The 18,721-nt window shown below is 45.4% G+C and overlaps 1 protein-coding gene across 28 annotated transcripts in view; it reads right to left on the bottom strand.

Moving 5' to 3' along the window:
* Nucleotides 1-18,721, bottom strand: part of LOC101943672 (ATP-binding cassette sub-family C member 3) — a 373,691-nt gene that overhangs the window by 62,489 nt on the left and 292,481 nt on the right. The window contains exon 1 of one of the 28 annotated variants that reach the window (XM_008163964.4): nt 11,140-11,297. The exons of the other annotated variants lie outside the window; for them this stretch is intronic. Within the exon in view, the coding sequence (XP_008162186.2) occupies nt 11,140-11,169 (30 nt within the window). The 5' untranslated portion in view covers nt 11,170-11,297. Of the gene's footprint in view, nt 1-11,139; nt 11,298-18,721 lie in introns of those variants that run through there. 28 annotated transcript variants of the gene reach the window in all.

Genomic DNA, 18,721 nt, shown 5'->3' with positions numbered 1-18,721 from the left:
ATAATATTTAGGAATTCTCCTTTCAGGATGTGCATGATGGCAGAGAACAGTGTATGTGGAGAATGGAACAAAGCCTGAATGCTGCACTGTCTTGGCTCTCTCTTCTTATGCTTGAACACTGAACAGCATCCTAGAAACTCTCCTCTGGTCCTGCTTCTACCCTTGCTCATTCCTTTTACCACAGCCTGGCACTCAAGACGACCCTAGGCCGTACAGCAGTAAGGGATGGGTGGTAAAAGTTAGACTAGAATGGGCCCTGTTCTCTTGCGCCTGAGAACTGTGACATTTTCAAAGATGGTGCCAAATTGATGCCCATACATTTCTCAGTTTAACCAGACCCGGAGGTGGTGTTTTTCCTTACAAAATACAAACAGCAATACCAGAGCAAGATTATCCTTGTCATGATTAAAAAACAAGCAAACCTACATTATAATGAAGTGTCATCTTCATGGGCTCCATTAATGGCCACAGTCAACCAGGGAGTGTCACAAATTCTCATATCCTGGAACATTTCTCTGTGCTACATTTTACTTCTGAACCTCTTCTTCTACAGATGTGAAAATCCGCATCCGTCCATCCTCTGCACATAGGAGGATGCTGATAGGTGCAAGTTATTCTAGATCTAATGGTGCATTTATACTATGCTATCATCATATTATCGGAGTGCTTAATTGGCATTAGTTGCGTTCAGGATATTGGTAACACAACTATCCTTTTAGGGAAGCAAAATTTAATAGATTCCAAGACCTGAAGAAACTATTATGATAATGTAGTTTTGACCTCCTGCATAAAATAAGCCACAATAATATAGTTTATGGTGGTTCTTTACTAATAGCATTCACTTTTAGATAAACCAAACTGCCTTTTGTCATCTTTGTTGACACAGTAAACATGGGGATACAAGGATATTAAGATGCTTTATAAACATTAAACACCTCTGTGATGTCCTATTGATACATGGGGTAACCGAAGTGCAGAGACCATGTAGTCTAGCCAACATCACAGCAGAAGTCTGTCCCTAAAAGTTTTCCTGCTTTAGTCACTAGACTCCCTCTGTTGGAACTAATGTTACAGTAAAAGTGCAATGGGATAACTTGAAACTTCATAAATTTATTTGGGCTTTAAATAAAAAACTTTTCCACCAGGGACTTTTACATTGAATTTTTATTTGTTTAAAATAAACTGACTATAGATGTATTGAACGATATCGGCACTGATTCTGCCAGTACAAAGACTAACCCCGTTCTTGAAATAGCCCACTTCCTCCCCTTCACAAGCCCCCTGCATTGCTTTGAATTGAAAACGAGGTTAAATGCAACACATAAGTGGCTAAGAGGGGAAATTACTCACATTTGAGGGGGACACTTTGTGCCAAATGACCCATTAGATTTGTTTCTGGAATGACAGAATGAACGAAAGTCACATTGACCCAACTCTGCCCAGTTACACAGAGTGCCTGACTCAGAAAGAAGGGACATCGTGTCAGCCTGCAGATTATGGAAAGCTTCCATTCTTGTGCCTGGAGCTATGCTAAAGACAAGCACAGACATCTTGCTCATTTTCATGTGAATTCAGCGTTGCTGCAGGTTATGTCTTTCTTGCAACTGCATCACTTGAGAATCCCTGGATAAAATAAGATTAGCTCCAAGTGAGATGGGGAAAAAAAATGAGGCATTTGTCAAATGTTAAGGCACAGATTGATCTGGGGAGCAGAGAATCGTGCGTTAAATGAGGGTATCAAGAGAGGAATAAGCCCTGAGCCGATCTCCAAAATGACTAATTAGTTGTTCTCTCATTTGAAACATATCATTTGCCTATCTATTTATTTATAAAAACAGACAGCTACTCCTCGAGTCTCCTGGTGCAATTACATTCTATCTATTTTAGGTACTTATATGACCACCCATTGCCATAGTATCTGAGTGCCTCACAACATCCCTGTCGTGAAATGGGGATCAGAGGCACAGAAAGACAAAATGACTTATCCAAGCTCACACAGGGAACTGAGCCCAGCCTCCCACAGCCCAGGTTGGAACTTTAGCCACTGGACCATCTTTCCTCAGCTAAAAACGAATGATAAGAAACAGTGTGCTGTCTGTGATGGGCAGCATCCCCGGACAGCTCTCCCCACACTCGTTAAACCACCCCTGACCCACCCATCAGCAAGGACTCCATCGCTCCACTGACCCTCAAGCCACTGCTTGAATAAATGGAAGGCCTGCTGTGCTCCGAAGGTTCAACTCAGTCAAACCAGTAAGTCATGACCAACCCACCAGGAGGTATGCCCAAGAGCCCTTACGAAGGGTAGGCAGTGACCACTGTACCCCTCTGGGGTCTCTCTGAAAGAAATTATCACAGGCACTTAAAACCAGCTTCATCCACCAGGCTCCATGTCATTATCCACACTCACAAAAAGCTGGTTACATAACTAGTAATGTCAGAAGGAGGATCTGCCCAGAGCAGATCATGAGCCAAAAAGCCCACTGCTGACTACTGCGTACTCAGGTCCAAAACCTGACTAACTGGGGACCATGAGTTATAGAGTTGAAGATGTTCCTCCAAAAATACCTGGCTTATGCACAGCTGAACTAGAGGGACTGCCATAGGAGATGCTCTCTACAATGGCCAAGATCAGGAACATAGAGGGCTTAATAGATTCAAATCAAAATCTACAGTTAAACGCTGAAGCCTCAGTGTAACATGCCTGTCCCAGCTTGTGCCACTAATACAACAGGGCTCACTTGTTCTGCACTAGCTGAAACATCAGCGTGTCCTCGCAGCAGAGCCAGGAGTCATCTCCTACTTTCTCTCATTCCTTGTACAGTTTGTGTCAGGTTCCAATGAAAGAGCAAATAATTTCTAGCTCGAAAGAATTGTTGGCATTCGCCCTCTCCCAGAGAAAGTGACAGGACTTTGCTCCTGTTCACTCTGAGCACCAAAAAGGTTTTCTGTCAATACACACAACACCACAGAAATCAGGGATAGATAATACCACCACCTAGTTCTTATATAGTGCTTGTTATCAGTAGATCTCAAAGTGCTTTACAAGGGAGGTCTGGATCATTATTCCAATTTTATAGATGGGGAACTGAGGAACAGAGAGGTGAAGTGACTTGTCCAAGGTCACCCAGTAGGCCAGTGGCACAGCCAAGAATAAAACTCGGGTCTCCATCCACTAGGTCATGCTGCCTCCAATAAGGTAATAATCAACAGGTCATCATGCCCATCCTTCTTGCCCAGTGCAGGATCATCCCCATAAATATATTCTCGAATGCTTTACTGGAGGGGCTGACAGATCCAGCGAAGTAACAACTGCATCAACATTATGGTCTACTTCTCTCGAGTACATGGGTCACATATTGCTTAATTTCCTATTTGACTGTGCACAGACATGGTAGATGATATACGATGCAATAAAATAGCAGGCAATTTGTGGCCAGTATCATATAGCTGAGATAAGAACTGAGCTTTAAAGACATAGTTCGCTATGCTATGAAGGAAGATGAGCACTAATTCCCTTCTCTCCCTTCCCTGAAGATGCAGTCTTTGGCATAGAGAAGTGTGTGGCACTCTGAGAATTAAGCACTGGTGCTTTGCAAGGAAGCAGGTATTAATATTACTGTTTTTAGAAATACTGTCCTCATACATAAACGCCCAATATGTTTGTGTTAGTGATTTGAGAGCTATATGGCTAGCCGTCAGAGCAGGTGACTGAAAGCCAGCAGCTCTGGATTTTCTTCTTAACTCTGCCATTGACTTGTGTGTCCTGGGGTAAATCACGTAATCTTTCTCTGCCTCAGTTTCTCCATCCATAAAATGAGGTTAATAATAATACCTACTCATGTTCGTATACTGCTGTGTCTGAGACCAAAGTATTTAAATTATTATTTTGTATGCACAGCACAATTTTTGTCCTTCACCTTCCTCCTTCTAAAATGGTGGCATGATACATTTGAAATAGCATAAAGAACAGAAACCACAACCTCTCTGGACAAAGCACAAAAAGGAACTGTTAACTTGCATTCTTTGACAAAGCAGGTCATGTAAGGTCACCAGCGTACTGTCCTCAGCATGTTCCTCACTCTTTGGAAAGCTTTAAGTGTCACTCATAAGAGCACTGGGCCAAGTTCTGCTCTCAGTTAGATGTATGCAACTCCTGCTGACCTGGAAAATACTGCCAGCCATTAAAGCACCACACTGCTATAATCTCCTTACAATAGACAATGCCATTGGTGCAATACAAACGCCACAAATATAAAGACCGTCCTTGCCTGGGCAGACACACTGAACATATATAGGGATTGAGTATGATGTATGTGTATCTCAGAAGCAATCCGAGGCCTCGGTAAAGATAAGAGGCTCAAGTATGGTACAAAAAAAATAAATAAAATAAAAAAATAAATCACATGAACACAAGGTCTTAACAGTGAGGCTAATTAACCACTGGAACAGCTTATCGAGGGATGTTGTGGATTCTCCATCACGTGAAGTCCTTAAATCAAGATTGGAAGTCTGTCTAAAACAGGGAAGGGCAAACTACAGCCAGCAGGCCAGATCCGGCCCATCAGGGCTTTCAATCTGGCCTGCAGAATTGCCAGTCCCATGGTGCAGTGGGGCTAAGGCAGCCTCTCTGCCTGCCCTGGCCCTGTGCCGCTCCCGGAAGCGGCCAACACTAAGTCCCTGCGGCCGCTGGGGGGGGGGGGGGGGGAGCAGCAGAGGGCTCAGTGCACTGCCCTCGCCTGCAGGCACTGCCCCCCGCAGCTGCCATTGGCCGGGAACAGGGAACCGCGGCCAATGGGAGCTTTGGAGGTGGTACCTACAGGCGAGGGCAGTGTGTGGCGGAGCTGCCTGCCCCACCCCACCCCCAGGAGTCACTGCCGGACATGCTGGCCACATCTGGGAGCAGCGGAGCATGGTGCAGGGCCAAGGCAGGCAGGGAGCCTGCCTTAGCCCCGCTGCGCGCCACTGCCACCCCAGAGTTGCTCGAGGTAAGCAGCGCCGGGCCAGAGCCCGCACCCCAAACTCCTCCTGCACCCCAACCCCTTGCCCTGAGCTCCCAATCCCCTTCCCTGAGCCCTCTGCCACACCCCGCACCCCAACCTCTTGCCCTAGCCCTACATTCATGGCCCTCATGCAATTTCCCCACCCAGATGTGGCCATCAGGGCAAAAACTTTGCCATCCCCGGTGTAAAAGATATACTCTAGCTCAACAAATTGTTGGCCTTGATGCAAGAATTACTGGATGAAATTCTTAGTCTATGTTGCGCAGGAGGTCAGACTACTTGATCATAATGGAGCCTTCTGGTTTTAAAATCCAGGAAAAAAAGGTCCCTTGACCATGATCTTATAATCTAGGCCCCTGATCCTGCAAGGAGTTTCACAGGAAGCATGCAGATATGTGGGGCTTCTCGCAAGCTGAGGGCAGGAGGGGGAGGGGCTGCGGTTTTAAAGGGACATAGAAGAAAAAAAATAGTGATTCTATATACAATGCTGTGGTACTGGTATATCCACCACCATAAACAAAGAAGAAAACTCTAGTAAGCTCTGTGATAAATTCAAGACAGCTACATTTATTCAGTTAAAAAGCATTCTTATCCAAACTATCCACACTCCAGCCAAAAGGCAGAAATGAACAGCTGTATTCAAACATGTTTATGCTATTACATTTGGGATATGTTTTAAAAAGAATACTTCGAACTTTCCACCATTTGGGCTGGGGAGAAACAGAGGATCACTTTTAAACTTCTAATTGCTTTTATTGAATTTTATTTAAAAAAAAACAAAAAAAACAAAAAAACCCCCACAATTGTTTTCACTGAAATTCAGACAGATAAGGAAACGGTTGTAACAGAAGTGTAAAAACACCGAGGGAGATTTTCAGAAGCACCTCAGGGATCTAGGGTAAAAATTTCAAAAGCACTCAGGGGATTTAGGCTCCTAAATCCCACTGGCTTTCAATGAGAATGGGGCACCTACGTCATTTAGGTACTTTTGAGAACTCTACTCTTAGTGAATGGGACTTGAACTTCTAAAGACCTTAGATGCTTTTGAAAATCTTACCCAACATTGTTACCGCATGATTTCTGCTAACCTGGTCATGCTAGATCTAAATGAGCACACAACTCAAGGAAGAGAGCAATGATGGCTTCGAATCACATATGCATACCTCCCCAATCAAAGGAACTCTGCACCACTGGCTGATCACACTGATGTTATGGCACTATGTGCTAAGGTTCAGAATAAAGCAACTGCAGCACAGCCAAGGATCAGGGCCATGATCTTCAAAGATGTGTGCCAACCAAACAAAACAGAAATCTAACAGACAGACAAAACAATGCAACAGAGCCAAGAAAATAATCCTAACGAATTAGAAAAAAAATCATAGTTTTAAGGCCAGAAAGGACCAGTGCAATCCTCAAATCTGATCTCCTGCATAACACAGGTCAGAGAATTCCACCCAATAATTCATGCATCAAACCAGACAGTTTGTTGAGCTACATACTGCATCTTTCAGAAGACATCCAGATTGTAATTTAAGGATTACAGGTAATAGAGAATCCACCACATCCCTAGGTAAGCAGCCCCAATAGTTACTTTTGAAATGGTTAACTGCTCTCAAAAGCAAAACTCCATGTGTTTATAAAACTTCTCCCCCAGCTCCCGTACTTGTGAGTACACTTGTGTGTCACAGTACTGCATAAAGTATTAACACCCCACCTAGAGCCTGCATCACTGCCGGTACATTTCACACGTAAATATTGCAGGGCGCCCCCCGCACTGTTTTGTTAACAAATAGTGCTATGGCACAGTTTAGTGCTCTGGACCAATGTCCTCCTGGGAATTGTTAAACAAGAGAATATTTCTTTTATATGTAATTAACATTTTGATCTGTGTGGTGAATAATTGCCAAGACATATTATACTGTTTTCACTTGTATTTGTTTATAAGGGATTACACTAGTAGTAAGAGATAGTGGAAATCTTGATCGAACAGGTATTCTCTGTTACTAGCAAGACATAATTCCCTATATCTACAGATGATGTATTTGATAGTGAACTGAACACAGACAAAAGCATATAAATCTCAGTTTCAAAGTGACTTAGGGCCAGATTTTAAAGATATTTATGTGCCTAACAGCACAGATAGGCCCCTACTGGGATTTTCAAAAGCACCTAAGCGTTCCACTCATTTTGGGGAGGTTAGGTGCTTAAGTATTTTTGGGAATTCCAGTAGGCCCCAGATTTTTAAATATATTTAGTCATTGCTGCACTCAGAATTGCAATGCCTAACTGATTTAGGAATCTCTTTCAAAAGGGATTTAGACATTTAGGAGCCAAAATGGAATTGTCGCTCATAAGTACCGAAATCCCTTTTTAAAATGAAACAAAAGCATTGCAATGCTAAGCACAGCAAAGCCTGAATACCTTTAAAAATCTGGGTCAAGGTACCTCTCTGCATCTTTAGGCTCCTAAATACCTGTACAAATCTATCCTTAGGCCCCTAAATGCCCAAGTCACTTTTGAAATTAGGACTGAGGGCATGTCCACACGGAACAGCAATGCACATTACAGGAACATAATTTCTAGGTTAAAGTGCACTAGGGAACTTTTAATGTGCATCAGTAGGGTCTACACGGACCAGTTAGTGTGTAACATGTTAATGCACTTTAGAAATCACACCATGGAGTGAGCATTGCTGCTGCATATAGACAAGCCCTTAGGCATTTTTGAAAAATCTTATCCTTGCTATTGTATGCACATTAATAAAATAAATACTTTACTGTTCTATAACAACAGACTAGGGCCACAGTTCAGCAAAGCATTTAGCATGTACTTACATCCATCCCCATTCAAACAGCTATGGACATGCTGTCAAAGTTCCAGGGCTAGCCATACCTCTCTCCACATTGTGGTTTCTCTGAGTGTACCCCACAGGTTTTAGGCCTTGTGCCTTTCTCTCTCCCAAACTGGAATTCTCCCACTCTTACCCTGGGCTACAGTATCTTGTGCATCAACCAAGCTTACCCAGCAGGTCCAACAGGTTCTGACACCCGCGGCTTTTCCCTTCTGGAGTCTGTGACCAACGGTGAATATACTGACCAAACAGCCTTCTTAAAACCAAAGTACTGTCTATTTTACAGCAGGAACAAAGCTTTTAGAGAGAAAAAAAGATTTTAAAACAGTCTATGTGCATGTCTCTCTTACCATTACCTGATGGTAATCTCCATACCCAACTTCTTCGGAGAGCCCCCGCAGGTGCCTTTGTATCAGCCTAACCCCTCTGAACAACTCCCTCCTCTCTTAAGAACGTGTCCCATTTTAAAGTCCCAGGATTATTTTGTTCTTCTGCATTCCTAGGCTTTGGCCCTTCTGGTTAAAACCACTCCTGTAGGCTCAGCAGGAGGTGAAACCAGAGACCTCAGAGCACAGGGCTCTGCCATTGTCCTGTAACAGCCCTCAATTTTTTTTGGAAAACAGCTTAGCTTGAGCAGAGCTGAGTGGAATTTTTCAGATGAACAGTTTATTGGGTGAAAAATGCAGTTTCAGTCAACCCAAAACTTTTCCCGTATATGATACAAATATTTTCGGCCTTTCACAAACGAACCAGAAGGCAGAGGCAGTGTTCATAATGTCGCTACTGTCTCTCTCCTTTTAACCATTAGCCCAGTTGTTCAGGTACTCACTTGGGACATGGGACACCCAGGTTCAACTCCCCATCCTGAAATGGACTTTTTCAAATATTTTTGGAAATGCCACCAAACCGAAAAATCATTTATTCGACCCCCCCTCTAATCCTGATCCATTCTTTGTCCTTCCTGCTTGTTTTTCCCTCAACAGCCTTCTATTAAACTAAACCAACATAATTCATACAGTAAACAACCTCATAACCAGGTCCTCATTGAGTATTCATAAATTATTACAAAGCCGCTCCAAATCTGTCACACAGACTTGAGTCGCAGCGACTTCATTGAGCTCCATGTGATGTTTGGGTTTGCCTGTGTGGATCAGGTCACAGTACTGAGATCTGGAGCTCTGAGGATTATTAACAGCTGTTACTAGTTTGGGGAAACGCTGAAGAGTACATTTTGCTAATAACACTTAGCATTTATACAATGCTTTTAAACTTCAAAACACCTTACAGTAATGACAACACATCCCCACAATTAATACTCTAGCAGGTTTCATATGGTCAGAGTTTGAAACGCTCCCCAGACACCTAGCTAGAGGACTAGCCTTGCAAGCTAGAGGTGATATGAAAGATGAGACTGGGGAGTAAGGTGACCCACCTGCAAAGTCCAGGGGCAAGCCCTGGTGAGAAGCTCAGAGCACTGTGCCACACAAACACCACCAGGGTGTTGCTGCTTGACCCTGCTTGGGGACTCCATCTTTTGTATTATCTTCTAGCTATTAGGTCTTTGATAAATGTGTAGTTTCCCCCCTAGTTGCTGGGAAGAAGAAGGTGATTTCTGTTTTTTTCCCGCACTTCACAGCCTTCTGGCTACAGCAAGAAAGGAAAGTTTGCTTCTATGTTCCTCACCCAGCGCTACTCAGCTGCTACACGTGGGGCAAGTCTCTGCTAGTCTACCATCTCCCCCCTTGCCTGCCTCTGTAGCTGCTCAGAACTTTCACGAACAGCAACATCATGAAACTGATACGGTTCTTGACCCTTTGAATGATGTTGGCTGGACTCTGAATAGCAGTACCCGAGGTACTGTCTGCAGACTCAAGAGAACACCACAGCATTAGGTGGCATTTTGACTGTGATCTTCTCAACCATAAGGGCTAGAAATAATTTTATAAAAGAATGGAAGCTTAAACTCTGCAGAAATCAATAGCCTCAGGACAGCTGTAAGTGAGGGCACTTTCCTTCTCAGGATCTCAAAAAACAACAATACCCAGCTTCCATAGAATCCTTTTCATCAGATCTCAACAAGCTTTAAGCACATGAATAATCATTTTACAGATGGGGAAACAGACACAAACCAATGAAGTGACTTGCCTCAGGTCACCCAGCAGGCTAGTGACAGGGCTGGGAGTAGGACCCAGGCCTTCTGAGTCCCGGTCCAATGCTCTATCACTAGGCTGGGCTGCATTTTGCAAACAGGAGTGAGTTGAGCCTCCCACACCCCCTCTGTGGTATCTTATGACTCCCATATTTTAAGGCAGGGAAACTAAGGCACAGAGAGGCTAAGCGATTTGTCCAAGGCTGGGGGGTGGGAGGGTCCAGAGCCTGATTTTCAGAAGACTCACAACTACAACTGAAGTCAGTGAGAGCTGCAGGCACTCAGCACCTCTGAAAAGCCCAGCCCAGGTCTAACACCATCCAGCCCCAAGAGCACCCCGTAACAGGGCACCAACCCCGTAACAGGGCACCAACCACTCAACCTGATCAGCCCTGGTGGGATCATTGCAGGCTGATGCTCTGGGGTTACCAATGAGATGCTGCCTGCTCTCTCAGCCACCCCACTGGGCCAAATCTCCCCAGCCTCATTGGGACTGCTCCGAAGTCAACACGGCAGGCTGGAAAAGCTCTATGGTGCCCACCGGGGTTTAAACCCCTCCTTATCCCGCCCTGCACCCCTGCCAGCCTACAGCAGTGAGCAGACACACCAGCCCGGCTGCCTGGGAGCTGCCTCTCCTCCAAAGTCCCAGGCTTTCTGGGTTCTTTTATACCAGTAGTTTTCAACCTGTGGTCCAGGGACCCCCGGGGGTCCGCAGACTATATGCAAAATTTCCAACGGGGTCTGCGTCCCCATTCGAAATGCTTTAGGGGTCTGCACATGGGGAAAAAAAGGTTGAAACCTCCTGGTTTAAGCCCAAGGCACACGGCAAATCTCCTCCATCGCTGGGACAGAGCCCGCGGGGGCCTCCAGCCCATCTCCCGGGGCCGGACTGCTCCTTGCTCCCGCTGCCAGACCCCCAAGCGGTGTCCCCCCAGCGCCCTAGCAGGGGGTTCATCCCGCTCGAGGCAGCCCCCCGTCAGTCCGTCCTGGGACGGGGCCGAAGAGCCGGGGGAGGCGGGGGGCTCTGTCTGTCCCCGGGGCAGCTCGCCTGGGAAGACAGCGCCCCTCCCCCTTGATGACCAGGGGGACCCGGGCGTTGCTCCCGCCGGGGGATGCCCCGGCCCGCCGCCGCTTACCCAAAAGCGGGAGCCGCAGAAAGCCTCCATGGTGCGGGACCGAGCCGGGCCGAGCTGCAGGGACAGACCGGGCAGCGCAGCAGCGCCCGGAGGGTCGGCGAGTGAAAGGCAGCCCGGCCCTCTTCCGCCACGCTGGGGCGGGCGCTCGGCTCGCACGGCAGACGGGGGGGCGGGGACCCGGGCAGCTCGCCTCGGGGGCCCCTAGTCGGCTTGGGCCAGCCCCTGCTGCCAGCCCCCCTGCTCCCCGGGGAAGGTGCCAAAGCCGGGGACTACTTCTGTCCCCGTCCCCCCCGGAAGGCCAGCAAGGTCCCAGGGCTGCATGTGGGGGTTGGCCGTGGCCCCCGCTCCAAGTGGAGGCCCCTCTCCTGGTGGGGTTTTTAGAGCTGCTTTAAGGTAACATCCTGTGTGGGGTGCGGTGTCTTACATTGGGGTGGAACAAGCCCCTGGAGTGGCGGGATGCTGAGCCCCGGCTGCCCTGTGAGGGTTGTTCCAACCTAATCCCATCGCACCTCATCCGGCAGGAAATCCAGCTCACTTCCTCACCAGCCCTCCTGGGGACACACCCAGCGTTCCCAGCCAGCAGCAAGACCGGCCTTTCCCTCCCTGCATGGAGAAAAACCACGGCTGCCTGGGCTTTCCCTTGACTCCCTGCCTCTGCTGTGCACATAGGGTGACCAGACAGCAAGTGTGAAAAATAGGGACAGGGAATGGGGGGTAATAGGAGCCTATATAAGAAAAAGACCCCAAAATCGGGACTGTCCCTATAAAATCGGGACATCTGGTCACCCTATGTGCACAACAGCAGGTGGAGGTGTATTTTCCCCACCTTTTCCTGTTTCAGTAGTGGCTCCTTGGGCCACTCTCTCCCCTTTTGCAAAAGGTTAGGGGTTCAAGTCTCCCTGCAGCAACACTGGGCTCATGGCCATTGCTGACTGTTCATTGCACCCCTGGGTGCTGTTGTCAGGGGTGCTAATGCTGGGAGGAGTGGTTCTTGCCCTGCCAGATCTGACCAACCAATCTGAAGAGCGAGAGGATAACCCCTGACATTACTGGCCTTCCTTCCCTCCCTCTAGAAGGCAAATTCTTAAGGCATGTGAGAGGAAGTATGGCACTTGGCGCTTAAGGTAGCATTGGGCCTGATGCTTCTACATGTCCATAGAAAGGACATGCACCCCAGTCTGTGTATTACTATAGCCTTGCCTACACAAGGAAAATTACCCATTGCTGACAACAGGTATCAGCAACAGGAGCGGCTGAATCTGTTACTTGGGTTTAACCCTGGTGGCTGAAATGGTGCCGAACGCAGTTTGTTCTCATCTGCCTTTTCGGGTAAAGTTTTCAGCACCAGTTCAGCTGCATCTGTTGCTGACATCCATTTATCAGCGAGGGATCGTTTTCCTAGCGTGAGTAAGGACTGGCCCGGCTTCTAAAATCTAGGCTCTACTGTTGGTGCTTAACTGTTTTCAGAGCAAGTTAGGCAAGTAACCACCTTCAGAAGGCCAAAGCCCTAACTAAAGCACTTCTCCAACTCCTCCTACCAATACTCCCCATGGCCAGCTATGCTCTCACCTGCCTCTTTTGGAAACAGACTTAAGTCCTGCGTCCAGTGGCTCCTCCCTTTAGGCTGGGGGAGGGGCCTTTAGATGTGGGTGGGCTTGCGCTCTCCCACCCCTGGAATCTGGAAACTCAATAGGTGCTTTTTGTAAACAGGGCACTATATTGCAATCTCTGGCACTGAACACAACACACACCCAGCCCTACTTATCTCTTGGAGTGATGAATGGGGGGGAAATTACCATACTGGGGGAATTTGAATTTCAGATGTTTTTTATGTAATTATGTAAATAAAATACTGGAAATAATTATAGCAGCTGCTACAAGCTATGCTGCTTCTGCCCGCTTAGCTGTGCCTTGACTTCTTATAGGGCCTTTCATCCCAGACTATATGCATACAAAAATACTGGGGCAGCTCCCGACTCTAACCAAACCATTATGGCATCTTTAATGTGTACTCAGAGGAGAAGGGATATCTGAGTTCTTGTCTGACTAGTCCCCTTCCACACCATAAACTCCATGACAAAATGTAGAGCTGTGCCTGGCAACTCAAAGAGGAGAGATGGTCTCCCAGGAATATCAAGTGCTTGAGTATGTGGTAGAGGATAGTTCCATATGGGGATGAGATTTTGTTCACTCGCTGGGATCCCTGAAACATAATTTCAGGAAATTCTCTAAGCTGCACTAAAACCTGGCCATATATCCAAGTATCTAAGTAAAGTTGATTAAGTCAGAACCATGTCTCTTATTCATTGACTGCCTCCCCTTCTGTCTGTCTTCTTCTCATAGAGTCTTTTTTGCAAAGACCATTAGTGCTGACCTATTTCTAAGGCTGCCATTTAATACAATACATGCCTAACCAATGCACCTTTTGGTGTAGTATTGTGAACACAGCATTAGCACCCAACCACACAACCCTGGTTTACCTTCTATTTGAACAGGTTCACTCCAACAGCATTATTTACTTTCCAGCACACACTGTTTGGCCAGCTAATGCTATTGCACCAGATGATGCAGCAATATCAGTTCACCTAAAGCAGTGGCACTCAACCTTTCCAGACTACCGTACTGCTTTCAGGAGTCTGATTTGTCTTGCGTACCCCTAGTTTCACCTCACTTAAAAACTACTTGCTTACAAAATCAGACATAATATAAAAGTGACACAGCACACTTACTGAAAAATTGCTTACTGTCTCATCAATTGAAATATAAATATTGTACTTACATTTCAGTGTATAGTATATAGATCAGTATAAACAAGTCATTGTCTCTATGAAATTTTAGTTTGTACTGACTTTGCTAGTGCTTTTTTGTAGCCTGTTGTAAAACTAGGCAACTATCTAGAGGAGTTGATGTACCTCCTGGAAGACATCGGCATACCCTCAGGGTACACCTACCCCTGGTTGAGAACCTCTGACATAAAGCATGCTGCTGCCACCAATCAACTTGAACAATTGGATTTCCAGTCTCCTTTCTAGCTAGAATGTGGAGACCAGTCAAGAAATAATCGCTGTCCAAACCTCCATTGCTATTTGGAAATAAAGGAGACAAGGATTACTTTGATGCTGTATCTAGAAAGTACGAGGGATTTAAAAAAACAAAACCCCAGACTTTGTTGTTCATCACCTTTATGGAAAACATTCTGATAGCCTATGTGAATGGGCAACTGAAGATGATGGGCATAAGATGGTAAAACCCAGTCAGTAGATTTTTGGGGGGGGGGGAAGCAAAAGGCCTACAGTGCGCAGTGCTGAATGTCCTGGTCCAGTTTTACTCCAATCTCTTACAGAATCTTTTGCAGAAGAGGGGGCGCTCCCTTTGGCCCATCTTAATAAGTACCATCTCAGGTGGTCTCAAGAGGATCTGCTTAATTGAAACCAATAAAAACCCCAACTTCATCCAGACAAGCCATCAAAGTCTTAGTTAATAACACAGATGCCACATCCAGTTGAAAGACTGGAGACATTCTAAGGACATAGTGGATTGTTGGATAGATTAGTATGCACAGAAGTTACCACCCGAGTATTGCACTGAAGCCTTTATCCATTGTTCGGAAGTGTGTCAATGGACAAGGCTCCAAAGAGGGCTAAGTGTTATATTAAGAATCATAGAAATGTAGGATTGGAAGGGACTTCAGTAGGTCATCTAGTCCAGTCCCCTGCACGCAAGGCAGGACTAAATAACAACTAGACCATTCTTGACAGGTGTTTGTCTGACCTGTTCTTAAAATCGTCCAATGATAGAGATCCCACAACCTCCTTAGGCAATTTGTTCTAGTGCTTAACTACTCAGACAGTTTTTCCTAATGTCCAACCTAAACTTCCCTTGCTGCAATTTAAATCCATTGCTTCTTGTCCTATTCTCACAAGTTAAACAATTTTTCCATCCTCCTCCCAGTAACACCACTTTATGTACTTGAAAACTGTTTTTAGTCTTCTCTTCTCCAAAAACAAATCCACTTTTTCCCCCAATCTTTCCTCATAGGTCATTTTTGTTGCTCTTCTCTGGACTTTCTCCAATTTGCCACATCTTTTCTGAAATGTAATGCCCAGAACTGGACATAATACTCCAGCTGAAGCCTTATCAGCACATATTAGAATGGAAGAATTACTTGTGTCTTGCTTACAACAATCCTGTTTATAAATCCCAGAAGAATGTTTGCTTTTTTTGCAACAGTGTTACATTGTTGACTCATATTTAGCTTGTGATTCACTATAAATTATAATCTCCAGATCCCTTTCCACAGTACTCCTTCTGAGGCATTTTCCATTTTTTGTGCGTGCAATTGTTTATTCCTTCCTAAGTGGAGTACTTTGCATTTTTCTTATTTCATCCTATTTACTTCAGACCATTTCTCTAGTTTGTCCAGATCATTTTGAATTTTAATCCTATCCTCCAAAGCACTCGCAACCTCTCCCGGCTTGGTATCATCCACACACTTTATCTATGCCATTATCTAAATAATTGATTAAGATATTGAACAGAACCGGACCTAGAACTGATCCCTGAGGACCCCACTCGATATGCCCTTCCAACTTGACTGTGAACCACTGATAACTGGTTGGAAAACCATTCCCAGAGAGTAGTTTTGCACCCACCTTATAGTAACTCCATCATGGCTATATTTCCCTAATTTGCTTATGAGAAGATCATGCGAGTCTGTATCAAAAGACTTACTATAAACCACATCTACTGCTTCCACCCTACACACAAGGTTTACTACCCCATCAAAGAAAGCTATTAGGTTGGTTTGACATGAGTCGTTCTTGACAAATCCATGTTGACTGTTACTTATCACCTTTCAGAGTAACAGCCGTGTTAGTCTGTATCCGCAAAAAGAAGAACAGGAGTACTTGTGGCACCTTAGAGACTAACAAATTTATTAGAGCATAAGCTTTCGTGGACCACGAAAGCTTATGCTCTAATAAATTTGTTAGTCTCTAAGGTGCCACAAGTACTCCTGTTCTACTTATCACCTTATTATCTTCTAGGTGTTTGCAAATTGATTGCTTGATTATTTGCTCCACTATCTTCCTGGGTACTGAAGTTAAGCTGACTCATCTGAAATTCCCTGGGTTGTCCTTATTCACCTTTTATAGATTGGCATTATGTTTTCCTTCTTTCAGTCCTTTGGAATCTCTCCCATCTTCCATGAGTTTTTGAAGAAAATTGCTAATGGCTCATATCTCCTCAGTCAGCTCCTTGAGTATTGTAGGCTGTATTTCAACAGGCCCTGCAGACTTGAAGACATCTAACTTGTCTAAATAATTTTTAACTTGTTCTTTCCCTCTTGTAGCCTCAGATCCTACCTCATTTTCACTGGCGTTCAGTATGTTAGACCTCCGATCCCTACTAACCTTTTTGGTGAAAACTGAAACAAAAAAGGCACTTAGCACTTCCTCCATTTCCGCGTGTTCTGTCATTGTCATTGAGTAATGGGCCTATCCTGTCCTTGGTCTTCCTCTTGCTTCTAATGTTTTTGTAGAATGTTTTCTTGTTACCCTTTATGTCTCTAGCTAGTTTAATCTCATTTTGTGCCTTGGCCTTTCTAATTTTGTCCCTACATGCTTGTGGTTTTTTTTTTTATATTCATCCTTCATAATTTGACCTAGTTGCCACTTTCTGGAGGACTCTTTTGAGTTTCAGATCATTGAAGATCTTGCTAATCCAGGGTGGTTTCTTGGCATACTTACTATCTTTCCTACGCAGTACGATAGTTTGCTTATTAATGTCTCTCTGAAAATCTGCCATCCCTCTCAAACGGTTTTCCCCCTTAGACTTGCCCCCCAACCCTCGTGGAATTAGATTGTCAATCAGACGAGAGAGAGAAGCTAATAAGCAGCTGGGGACTGTTAGTGACAAGGCCACACTAGTAAGGGGCTCAATTGTGGAGTGACCACAGGCTAAGCCCCGAGTAAAGGTACAGCAGAGATTGAATTGTGACTCAGAGAGTTGCGTCCCTGTTTCCTCCTTGTTCCTGGAAGGGCCGTGAGCTGCAACAGTCTTGGGCAGGTTATTTCACGCTCTGCAATGGCTCAGCAGCGCTGACTTCTGGGTGGGAGGAGCAAGATTTTCCCTATGACCCATGTCAGTCTTCCCACTTACCCCCCTCCTGTATGTAGTTAGTTTGCCACAGCTGCTCTCTTCCCTGCTCACAGACCAGCAGTGCAAGTAGCTATGCAGGGGAATAAGGAAGCACCATTCTCCCCTGGGTGAGCCTGCGAGGCAGCTCACACATGGTCCCAGAACTACTAAGCTTTTAAAACTCTGTCAGTTTTTGCAGGGAAAAGTGAGGTTGGAGTTGAATTAATTAATTTGCATCCCATTCCCCACAGCTGCTGCAGGACAAAGGTGCTTTTCACTTACTACCCGCAGGACAGGTGTTCCATGTTAGCATAGGAAGAGGCATGCTGAGATAAAACACAGTGCATGCCCTGTGACAGTCAGGCAAAAGCGAGGCCAAGTTGGTTTAGATGTACTGTACGCAAATGCTGGTGAAAGGTACCAGGCTGCTGCCCCAGGAGGAGACTCAAGATTTTTATTTACCCACAGAACCAGGTACAATTTGGGCAGCAGCAGCACAAGCTTCTCCAACCCCTGGATGTGTCTCTGATTTGATCTGGGGGCACTGTTTCCAGCAGAGAAGCAGAGCTTACTCCCAAAGCAAATCATTTTAAAGAAGAGTCATCCAAATAGAGACCACCTATGAACTTTCTAGGCATCAGGACTTGGGGCAGCACTTCTTGGATAGTTCTGAGTGCCGGGGCAGTCTTTGGTATGATCCAAACACGCCTGGGATAGCAGGCAGAGCTCTTAGTCCTTCACTAAGCCTTCTCAGCCCACGTTTACTGAGCAAACTTTATGGTCACTATGGTGTACTACATTTCCTCCATTCCTGTTTCTCCAGTCAATGGCTGTGTAGCCTGGGAAGAGTTAATTCTCCCGCTGAAGGTTTCCTCAGTCATATAGATTCATAGATTCATAGATTCTAGGACTGGAAGGGACCTCGAGAGATCATCGAGTCCAGTCCCCTGCCCGCATGGCAGGACCAAATACTGTCTAGACCATCCCTGATAGACATTTATCTAATACTCTTAAATATCTCCAGAGATGGAGATTCCACAACCTCCCTAGGCAATTTATTCCAGTGTTTAACCACCCTGACAGTTAGGAACTTTTTCCTAATGTCCAACCTAGACCTCCCTTGCTGCAGTTTAAACCCATTGCTTCTGGTTCTATCCTTAGAGGCTAAGGTGAACAAGTTTTCTCCCTCCTCCTTATGACACCCTTTTAAATACCTGAAAACTGCTATCATGTCCCCTCTCAGTCTTCTCTTTTCCAAACTAAACAAACCCAATTCTTTCAGCCTTCCTTCATAGGTCATGTTCTCCAGACCTTTAATAGGTCAACAGAGCACACACAATCACAGCAATCCAAAGATTCAAAGGCCAGAAGGTACCATTGTACTCATCTAGTCTAACCTCCTGTATAACACAGGCCATAGGACTTCCCTGCAATAAGTCCTGTC

This window comes from Chrysemys picta, chromosome 12 (genome assembly GCF_011386835.1).
Source record: "Chrysemys picta bellii isolate R12L10 chromosome 12, ASM1138683v2, whole genome shotgun sequence".
Lineage (NCBI taxonomy): Eukaryota > Metazoa > Chordata > Testudines > Emydidae > Chrysemys > Chrysemys picta.
The sequence above is the reverse complement of the archived record's forward strand: the minus strand, read 5'-3'. Positions and strand labels throughout refer to the sequence as shown.